The sequence below is a fragment of the Carex rostrata genome, chromosome 1 (genome assembly GCF_964058835.1).
Source record: "Carex rostrata chromosome 1, lpCarRost1.2, whole genome shotgun sequence".
Taxonomy (NCBI): domain Eukaryota; kingdom Viridiplantae; phylum Streptophyta; class Magnoliopsida; order Poales; family Cyperaceae; genus Carex; species Carex rostrata.
The window spans coordinates 19,394,807-19,406,916 of NC_135918.1; the positions used below are offsets into that span (position 1 = coordinate 19,394,807).

Below are 12,110 nucleotides of genomic sequence, written 5' to 3' on the forward strand. Positions count from 1 at the left end.
TTACCGTTGCAATCCACAGGTATGATACTAGAATGATATTATAAATTTTAGAGTATGAAATACGTAATTTGAGGTTTTTGAGAGGTATACATGAAATTCCCCCTTTTTGCAGTATGTTTACTAATTTCCAGATGCTGATAAAAAAAATTGATTTTTCACATCATCTTGAAGGTCTCTGCCATGAACCTACACAAAAATAGCATGATTGGAATTGCAGAAGAAAAGAAAACATGTTTAAAAAAAATAGGAGATTATTATAACCAACAATTCATGGAATCATCAGGGTTTGTGCAAAATTAACAGTTAATTGGTATATTGAACATGCCCTAGAATCACAATGAAAAAATCTATGAACCTATATCCAATGCAAAATAAATTTAGAAAATATCTAAAAATCAAACATATTTGTATATATATGTATAGTCTAATTTTGTTATTTACTATATAGTGCTAAAATGAAAGCTCTATGGGATCAAATTAATGTCAAGCAATATATTCCAAATTACGCTTCTAACACCCAATGCTGTAAAACTTTTAATTGCAAATTAATTATCATGAAACTCTTTTCTAAACATGCTATTTTTATAATTTTATTACAATTGTAATAGAGTCGGGCTACATTATAACAAAATATAACGAGTCTAGTTGAAATGCACAATGTTTTTCTGTTCTCCATTCGAATTTGATTAAAACTCCTCCAGCATTTTTCCATCTCCTGTTCATTTCTTGACATTAACTCTACGAGTCATTACCATCTCCTGTTCATTTCTTGACAGGATTCAAATTCATCTATGATGAACTCTATGTATGTCTCTGCTTCAAAATTCCATCATCTGCTTCAACATTTCTTGAGGAAGCAATTTGGTGATTTTAGTATCAATTTTTTAGTAATACGATTAATGCTACTAATATTGATTAATCTTCAAATGTAATTTAATAATCAACATAGTCCAAAATTCAACGGGGAGATTACGGGAATCTTAGAGGAATCAAAGCTTAATAGACAATGTATGCATTACTTTAATTTTAGTATATAATTAACTAATTTATTGGTTTTCTTCAATGTCTTTTTTTTTTTTTTTTTTTTTTTTTTTTTTTTGAAATTGCTTGGTAGTGGCTACCAAGTTGGTTTTCTTCAATATCTCAACTGTAGTTTTTATGTAGCAATTGTATCTAAAAGAATATTAAAAAAAAAAAAACAAATTGAATGTGGCGAGCTTAAGAACAAACTGGACCCTAGGCTATCAAATGCATGCATTCAACATTTATAGGCGAAGCTTCACACAAATTGGCATGCATTCACCTACCTTTGAACATGTAATAAGTCTCTGCTTTAATTTAGACTTAAAATATGACGAAACTTGTCTCCTTGTAGAATGATGCAATAGATGATGAGTTGATCACATACTATGAACGTTCTCATTTCAAATAGGTCGATGCATGATTCATCATAATTTAAGCATTTTGAAAAATAAATAAAATAATAAATACCAACAAACTTAAACATTTTCTGAAAATCTTATATATGAATAGATCATGAGATATCATCATTTATCAAAGAAATGTTTAGTACTAAAATGAGGTCCTTAATTTGGAACACAATCATATATATTATTTCAATAGTTGATGCATGCTCAGCTTTCATCATAATTGAAACGTCATCAATATCATTTTGTGTTAGTTATATATATTATTATCACAAAGAAAGAGCATCTTCACCTCTCAAATCAAAAGTGATGAAAAGAGCGATGCATGAATAGTATATTGATTATTGAATATTAATCTATGTTACATGAATACGAGTACGGATATCGTATAAAATAATATGTGGAGATATAGCAATTTTCCAAAATCTTGAATATGAAACGAATATATATATATATAGAGAGAGAGAGAGAGTGTGTGTGGCTAATTTGCTACCGGAAGCACTTCGGCCGAGGTGTTTCCGAAGTTATATTTTAGTGTGTGATGATCAAACAACAAATCTAAACCGTTAGATGTTCAATCTATTATAAAATTTGCTGGGAGACCAAATTTTACATTTTTTTGGAATTTTTTTACTATTTATTAAGATGGTTTGAAAATCGCTGTTTTTATTAAAATTCTGCACCATTAAAAAACAGCGATTTCAAACCATCTTAATATATAGTAAAAAAATTCCAAAAAATATAAAATTTGGTCTCCAAGCAGATTTTATAATAGATTGAACATCTAATGGTTTAGATTTGTTGTTTGATCATCACACACTAAAATATAACCCCGGAAGCACCTCGGCCGAAGTGCTTCCGGTAGCAAATTAGCCACTCTCTCTCTCTCTCTCTCTCTCTCTATATATATATATATATATATATATAGGGCCTGTCTAAATTGCTGCTGGCAACATTTCAGCAGAGGTGCTGCCGGGGCTATATTTAGCCGTGTGATGTCCAAACAACAAATCCAAACCGTTAGATGTTTAATCTATATTATAATCTACTTGGAGACCAAATTTTACATTTTTTGGAATTTTTTTACTATATATTAAGCTGGTTTGAAAACCACTGATTTCAGTAAATTTCTGCAGCATTGAAATCAGCGGTTTTCAAACCAGCTTAATATATAGTAAAAAAATTCCAAAAAATGTAAAATTTGGTCTCCAAGTAGATTATAATATAGATTAAATATCTAACAGTTTGGATTTATTGTTTGGACATCACAAAATAAAAAAAAACAGCGGCAACACTGCTGGCAGAAATGCTACCGGTAGCAAATTAGCCACAGCCTATATTTTTTGGACTGCAATGATTAAACTTTTGTATAATTAATAATCAACCATTAATCATATTATTGAACTTTTTATAATAATCAACCATTAATCATATTATCAAAATGTTGATCCTAAAATTGTTTTCTAAAGAAATGTGAGGTCTTTGTTTTTTAAAAGGACAAACTAACTGCCTCCAAACCCATCTTTGAAACATCCCCAAACTATATATGGAGAATGGCTAAGCTCAAATCGTTTGTTCCTGGACTTAGGAACAAACGACTCGGTTTTCCAATTTTCAAAGTCCAAAGAGTTGATCCAAACCGTTAGATATTTAATCTATCTTAAAATGTTCTTGGAGACAATTTTATATTTTTTGGAATTTTTTACTATTTATTAAGATGGTTTGAAAGTCGCTGTTTTTTAATGGTGCGGAATTTTAATAAAAACAGCGATTTTCAAAACATCTTAATAAATAGTAAAAAAATTCAAAAAAATATAAAATTTTGTCTCCAAGCACATTTTAATATAAATTAAATATCTAACGGTTTGGATCGGCCATTTGAATTTCGGAAATCAGAGAACCGAGTCGTTTGCTCCTGAGTCCAGGAACAAACGATTTGAGCTTAGTCATTCTCATTATATGTGTGTGTGTGTGTGTAGAGAGAGAGAGGAGGGATCCAATTACACCCTTTTTTGGTGACACCGGATTATACCTTACATTTTTAAAGTCCAAACAGTCAATCTAAACCGTTCAACATATATGCATGTTGGATATATTAAAATGTGTTTGCAGATCAAATTTTACATTTTTTTTGATAAAAAAATATATCATGAAATCCACAGATTTAATTCGACTGAACATGACCGAATTTTTGCTTTCAATCTGATGAATTAAAGAGGCCAAATTTTTTTTTGCAGCTTTTTAAACAAGTGGCTGGATAATGATCTGATGGTCCAGAAAAAAATGTACATTATATATACTGTATTCACACACATTTTATATATGTTGTATATTCATTACTTGATTTTGTAGAAAAGCATACAAAAATCTTAGTAGCATCTTTCGGTTATAGCAGATTATTCAAACTCTTGAACAGAGGAAAATATCTCAAGCTAGCAGATTTAAACTGATGAAAACTTGCAGATTTAAACTCTTTGAGTCTTCATTCTGTACGAATATTAGTTCTTGTATTAAAATGTGGGCTTCAATTCTACAAAAATCTGCCATAAAGATGCGGCTTTAAACTCTAGTTAATAAATTTTATATTTTAGGGTGGGTTTAGGGTTTAGAAACCATCATGCCAAGTATAGAAACCATAAATGGAATTGATTTAATATACGTAACTGCTTGATGTTTAATTAATTAATTAATTAATAATAGTTGATCCCAATTCTAATATAAGACAAACTATATGTTTAAGTTCCATTAGGAACAAAATTACAGATAGAATATATTAATAAAATGAAGACTCGAGCCTTATTTTTCCTAAAAAAAAAATACATACAGAATATTTTGTTAGAACTTGTATAATTAACTTTTTTTTTCCTTAAAGTAACCGAGCTATTTTGTTTACTCCTACATACCATGCAATTTGTGTTGTAAGCTGCTCATGCAAATGCAATGAGACATTTGTGCCATTCTCTCTCGATCTCTCTCTTGAAAGTTGAAACCTTAATAAGGACCACCAAGTAACTTTCTCTCTCTAGATGGGTGAAGGCAAAAATGAAGGATGGTTGGAGAGTTGGAAACCAACTCTATACATGGTATTGGTACAGATTTTCACAACAGGCATGATACTTCTCTCAAAGGTAGTTATCAGCGATGGCATGTTCGTCTTTGCATGTTCATTTTTTGACATTAACTCTACGAGACATTACCATCTCCTGTTCATTTCTTGACAGGATTCAAATACATCTATGATGAACTCTGTGTATGTCTCAGCTTCAAAATTTCATCATCGCTTGTGAAAAACAAAGAAATAACATTTCTTGAGGAAGCAATTTGGTGATTTTAGTATCAATTTTTTAGTAATACGATTAATGCTACTAATATTGATTAATCTTCAAATGTACTTTAATAATCAACATAGTCCAAAATTCAACGAGGAGATTACGGGAATCTTAGAGGAAACAAAGCTTAATAGAAAATGTATGCATTACTTTAATTTTAGTATATAATTAATTAATTTATTGGTTTCCTTCAATGTCTCAACTGTATTTTTTATGTAGAAATTTTGTATCTAAGAGAATATTAAAAAAAATAATAATAAATAAATTGAATGTGGCGAGCTTAGGAACAAATTGGACACTATCAAATGCATTAAATAGGCGAAGCTTCACACAAATTGGCATTCACCTACCTTTGAAGAGGAGGGATACATTTACAGGCGAAGCTTCACACAATTTTATAGGCGAAGCTTCACACAAATTGGCATTCACCTACCTTTGAACATGTAATAAGTCTTTGTTTTAATTTAGACTTAAAATATGAGGAAACTTGTATCCTTGTAGAATGATGCAATGGATGATGAGTTGACCACATACTATGAACGTTCTCATCCCAAATAGGTCGATGCATGCATGATTCATCATAATTTAAGCATTTTGAAAAAAAAATAATAAATACCAACATGTACACTTAAACATTTTCTAATTAAAAATCTTATATTTGAATAGATCATGAGATATCATCATTTATCAAAGAAATGTTTAGTACTAATTAAATGAGGTCCTTAATTTGGAACACAATCATATATATATATAGTGTGGCTAATTTGCTACTGGAAGCACTTCGGCCGAGGTGCTTCCGGGGTTATATTTTAGTGTGTGATGATCAAACAACAAATCTAAACCGTTAGATGTTCAATCTATTATAAAATCTGCTTGGAGACCAAATTATATATTTTTTGGAATTTTTTTACTATTTATTAAGATGGTTTGAAATCGCTGTTTTTTAATGGTGCAGAATTTTAATAAAAACAACGATTTTTTAAGTGTATCGGCCCGATTCAATCTGTATCAGATTTGTATCGGCACGTTTTAATCCGTATCGCTGTATCAGATCAGCTGGCGTATCAGATCCGTATCGCATCTGATATGGGTATTTGCATTACAGACTTCCAAAGTTTGGTAACAATTTCATAAAATGCACAACAAAATTGTGTTCTCAATACAAATTTGATCAAGAAAATCATAGACCTCCAGCAGTTTTCCAAGACCAAATTCCTTGATGGTTCATGTGTTTTTGAAATAACATAGACCTCACATTTCTTTAGGAAGCAATTTTATAGTATCAGCATTTCGATAAAATGATTAATGGCTTGATTATTATACAAAAGTTTAATAATAACATTAATTGTTGATTATTATATAAAAGTTTAATAATCATGCATGGCCATCCAAAATTCATAGCTCTAGCTATCATTTTAGAAATTGTATGTATGACTTTAATTAACTAATTTATTGGGTTTTTTTCAATCTCTACCAAACTGGACCCAATACAATTAAGAGAGCCTCCTACTCCATTTATAGTCCAAACTAAATGCATTAAAAATGTAGCGAGGTTAGGAACAAACTGGATCATTCATGGTTGATCATAATCAACCATTTTGAAATTTATATATTAATACATCAGAGTACGTACCGACGAATTAATTAGATCCTTCTTTTATTCTACTTTCACAAAACAAACCCAAAACAATTAAGAGAGCCTCCAAGTCTTTATATAGTCCATACCAAAATATGGTACCAAACCAAACCAAGATTTTAAACTGAGATTTCTATTGAAATCATTTGAAGCTCTTGTCAAAATTTAGTTCTGACCAGATCTCAACCAACGATCAAAGATGAAGAGCAAGAAGGTGGTTTTGTGTGCATGCTCCATGGGTGTAAGCCACCTTGTGCCTATGGTAGAACTAGCCAAGCAATTTATTAACCGCGGCATCTCCGTCACCATACCGGTGACTAATGTTGGTCCAGACGCAGACTTCCTCTCAGAATTTTGCAATTCCAATATTATTCCAAACATCTCCTACCACATCCTCCCACAGGTTACTCTTTCAAACCCGCACCCGGTACCATTTGTCAACGCAATTAACATGATGAAACTCCACAATGACAGTCTCTGCTCCTTTCTCATTGAACAGTCTCAGACATCATCCATCTCTGCTGTAATTCTCGACATGTTTTGTGTCGATGCACTAGATGTAGCTTCTGAGCTACGTATTCCTGCCTATTTTTTTATGGCATCTGGTGCTACAACCTTAGCTGTATTTTTCCAACTTTCGACATATTTCGCCACACATGCACTCTTTTGGTAAAAGTAAAACCCTGTTGAAAGAAGGGGGGTCATCTTTCAATGCTTTTGCTGAGTTCTTAGAATGCTTGAACTAAGAATACATGTGTGAAAATAGAGCAATTTCCATGTGTAAAAATAAATATATGTTGCTTCTGGCAGCTTCTCTTGCTATGAGATCTGTTTAATTTGCACAATTAGCAACATTAGGTGCCTCTAGTTATTGGCTTTTGCTATAGAAATCTTGTCATGGTTTGAAATTATTTATATGGCCTTCAAAGTATAGATCCTTTTTTTTTTATTTCCTAATATGTTGACTAAATTCCAGCTGCTGTTAAAAATTTTGATTTTTCACATCATTTGGAATGGGTCTCTGTTATGAACCTTCAGGACATGCACCAGAATCACAATGAAAAAACTATAGAACCCAATAAAAAAATAAATTTAGAAAATGCCTAAAAATCAAACATATTTGTGTACTGATTCTATAGTTTTGTTATTGACAAGTACATGACTAAAATGAAAACTATATATATGGGATCATATGTCAAGCAAAATAGGTCAAATTTGCAAGTATTGCGAAAAAAAAAAAATTAAAACACATTTTTTTATAATTTTATTACAATTGTATTAAAGCCGAGTTACAGTATGACGAAGCTTAACTCAACTTATAACACGACTTCGAATAGCACATTTTAATATATCCATAATATTAAACGGTTTAAATCGACAGTTTGAACTTTGAAAATGTAAGATATAATATGGCGTCACTAAAAAATGATATAAGTGGATTCCTTCTCTTTAAGACAGATGATTCTTCCTATATTTGTGTGAAGATTCATCTATAAATTTTTAATGCATTTGGTAGGGTCCAGTTTGTTCCTAACCCGGTCACATTTTTATTTGGTATTTACTATTGGACTATTAATGGAGTTGGAGGTTCTCTTACCGTATAGTGGGTCTAGGGGTGTAAACGGTCGGATACGGATCGGATAGTGGTTTTACTGTATCCGTATCCGTTATAATTTTTCGGATACGGATACGGATATGGATGCGGATCGGATATTAAATGTTACGGTTACGGATCGGATATCGGACGGATACGGATATTTTTCATAATTACCTTGTTAGTTACAAACATCTATTATATTATTAAAATATTAGTCACTAATTATGTCATAGTGTTATATTATTCATCAAAATATATATCTATATGCAATTTAATAAATTATTCGTACAATATGCAATTTAATAAATTAATTTAAGAACATATATCACATTTTTGGTTTAAAGTGTAAACGGTCGGATACGAATAGTAAAATGCCTTACCGTATCCGTTATAATTTTTCAGATACGGATAGTCTCGGAAACAAATACGGATCGGATAATTTAAGTACTTTTCCGGATTCGGATTTGGACGAAATCAGATATTATCTGATCCGTTTACACCCCTAATTGGGTCAGAGATTGAAGGGAACCAATAAATTATTGCTTAATTATATACTGAAATTAATGCAATGCATACAATTTTTTAAAATAAAAAATAAAAAAACTAGCTAGAGCTATGAATTTTGGACGGCCATGATTATTGAACTTTTTGTATAATAATCAACCATTAATCATATTATTAAACTTTTGTATAATGAAAATTTTTGATGGCACGGAAACTGACCCGAATTGGATAGCACATCACTCCATCAAGGAAGCTAAGTTGTGGAGGAAGTATTGTTGATTAAATAGTTGTTAGTTTGTGTTTTTCTAGTTTTCTTAATTTAAATTATCATGTTGCTAGGAGAGTATTAGCTTTACTGGTATTGCTAAGTGGTACATGATGGTATTGCTCAGTGGTAGATGTTACTGTAGCTATTGTATGTATTCCTGATAGCCACTATCAGAATTATCAAAAAAAAGAAAGAAAGAAAAAGGAGGTAGCACAGCAATGAAAAAAGTTAACCTTTAAAAAAAAAAAGGTGATGAAAAATGTTATTCATGAAATAGTGTCCACTCGTACTCCATCACTCTTAATTTTAATTATTTTAGGAGATTCGGACATTATAAAAGTGTTTTTGCTGACAATTCTCGGATACTTCTCTCAGTAATATCAATACGTTCAAAAATAGCATTTTCTGTCAGTGTATTCTCGAAAATAGTCACTTTTATGGAAACTATATTTTTTTAGTGGGACCCGTAATAGACCTATCCCACAAACGAATAAATATATGGCCCAAATATCAGTTTACAGTTGTTCTTAACCAGAAGGCTGAGGAAGGTGTAAATTGCTCCGAAGCCCAATTATCTCCTTTTAATTATAAGAGGAGGGTTCAAATATTTTTTGTGTCTCCATCGTATTTTTATTTTTAAAAACTTTAATAATTTAAAATTTAAAACTTAAAAGTCAAAATAAAATTGTTAGATGTGATTTACATCATTTTATTTATGCACGTGTAAAAAATTATGACTTTTTAATTTTATTTTGATTGTCATGAAAAGCTTGTAAAAAAACACACTAATGTGGATGATTTATAGACGTTGATTTTTGAACTTATTGATTCAAATTAAAACAAAATTGAAATGTGATAATTTTTTATGAGAATATGTAGAAAACAACATAGATCACATCAAACGGTTTTATTTTAACTTTTAAGTTTTAAATTTTGAGTTATTAAAGTTTTAAAAAATGGAGGCATGATAGAAGCACAAAAAATGAAAGCATTTGAACCCTCCTCTAATTATAATATAAAACTCGAAACAGCTCCTTTTAACATGTTCAAAGTAGGGATGCAAACAAATTGAACCGAATCAAACTTAATCCAGCTTGAGTTCGAATCTGAACTGGTTCAAAATTGAAGCAGAGTTTTGAACTTATAAGAAGAGTTCGAGTTTGATTCAGTGCAATTCGAACCAGTTTTAAACCGAACAGATTTGAAATTGAAGTAAAATTTAGAATTAAAAAGAAGAGTTTCGAACCGAGTCAGACTTAATTTGAGTTTGATTCAAACCAAAATGGATTTGATTCGTTTCAGAACCGAATTGGCTTGGTTCATTTCGAATCGAATCACAAACTACGAGCTTTTTGTGCACCTCCTGTTCAAAGACAGGTGCTTGCCAACTTGTGTGAAGCTTCGTCTATAAATTTTAATGCATTTGATAGGGTCCATTTTGTTCCTAAGCTCACCACGTTTAATTTGTTTTTTAAGGAGGAATTTCATGTATACTCCTCAAAAATATAAAAATTACATATTTCGGTTCCCTTCTAAAATTCTACATATTATATCTATTCTTCTAAAGTTTAAAACTCACACATTTATTCATTTTATAATTTTTTTATTAAAACTCATTTTTAAACTCATGATGTGTCCATTTTTCTCTTTATTAAAAAATAAAAACCAGTAGCATATTTTAGAAGTTGAACTCTCTAGTAAGGATAAAAATACATGATAAATCACAGTATGTCTCTGCTAATGGTTTAAATAGCATTTATCGTATCATAGCGGAAGGGTCAAAAACACAATGCTATTGTCATATTGCGCTGCTATAGTGCACTTTAGCGTGATATAGTGTTGATAATGTCATAGCTTTTATGGTTCAAAAACACCATAACACGTTGTTTAGAACCCTGATTTCAGCTTCAAAATTCCATCATCGCTCCTGATTTTCACGGACTTGACAATTCTTGAGGGAGCAACTGTGTGATTTTAGTATCAGCATGTAAGTATTAGCATTTTAATAATTATCACCGTCCACAAGTCAATGAGGAGCTTATGAGAATCTTACAAGAAACTTAGTTTTCTAGAAAAATTATGCATTGCTTTAATTTCAGTATATAACTAACTAATATATTAGTTTCCTTCAATGTCTCAACTGTAGTTTTTATGTAACAATTTTGCATCTAAGAGAATATTAAAAGAAAAACTAATTAAATGTGGCGAGCTTAGGAACAAACTGGAACCTATCAAATGCATTAAAAATTTATAGGCGAAGCTTCACACAAATTGGCATTCACCTACCCTGTAACATGTAATAAGTCTCAGGCTTCAGACTTAAAATATTACGAAACTTCTCTGAATCTAGATTGACAAGTTAATCACACACTATGAACGCTCTTCATAAAAAAAAAAGCACCTTGAAATTTAATATGATACCGACACCTCTGATGAGATGTCAAATAGTACTCATCTTTAATTTATTTTTATTCCAATAACATGTGATAAGAAGTTCGTTTTCGGCTTGTCAACCTTAGAGCATCTACATCTCTGAAACTCTTAGAGTTTCTAATCTGATGTGGCAGTTTTTAAACCAGTTTCAAGGATGCAGATGAGTTTCTTATTTAATAACTTTGCTCCAAAATTTCTTAATAAGAAACCGTTTATAAACTCTTACGTGGTCAAATAATTCGCTGAAATTCTTCTTTCTTGTAATTTATTTGCTGATGTGACAATTAAGAAACTCTAATTTTAATTTCAAGGATGCGGGGATTTAGAAACTTTCAGAGACAAAATTTCTAAAAATTAGTTAACAGTTATTTAGAAACTCCAAGAGTTTCACGGATGTAGATGCTCTTGCATTATTAGCGGTGAACTAAATATCAACATTAATTTATCATTGAAATGATTAAGTACTAAACCGAGGTTCTTTTTTAATCTTATATTTCAACAGATCATATATTCATAATCTATTAAAAAAATATTTATTAATTTGCTACATGTATTGCTCTTAATTACCGAGTAAATTACCACTCCTTCAAATACTAAAACTAATCAGTGTTGTACAAAATAATCATTTATACCTATTAATCGATTAGTTAACGGCAACTAAACCGTCACTTGTATTTTTCAACTAATTAACCAATTATTTCCAATTATGACTTACTATTTCCGATATACTGTCATATTATTACCAATCAAAGTACCAAGAAGTTAAAAATAAATAAAAATAGAATAAAAACAATTTAATTAGTTCTTTCTGAGTGGAAGAACTCTTAAGATTTTTAAATTATTTTTTCAATTATTATTATTAGTACAACAATAATACGACACATTATTAATAGCTAAAAAAAAAGGTGGAACAAAA

General features: G+C 30.6%; 1 protein-coding gene across 1 annotated transcript; it reads left to right on the forward strand.

The window, feature by feature from the left end:
• Positions 1-6,591: 6,591 nt before the first annotated feature.
• Positions 6,592-7,065, forward strand: LOC144572781 (UDP-glycosyltransferase 88B1-like). Its single transcript, XM_078322477.1, has one exon. The coding sequence runs from the start codon at positions 6,592-6,594 to the stop codon at positions 7,063-7,065; it is 474 nt and encodes a 157-aa protein (XP_078178603.1).
• Positions 7,066-12,110: the final 5,045 nt, after the last annotated feature.

Bases quoted from the DNA above. Each gene is read 5' to 3' on its own strand.
- LOC144572781 (XM_078322477.1), top strand. From the start codon at position 6,592: ATGAAGAGCAAGAAGGTGGTTTTGTGTGCATGCTCCATGGGTGTAAGC.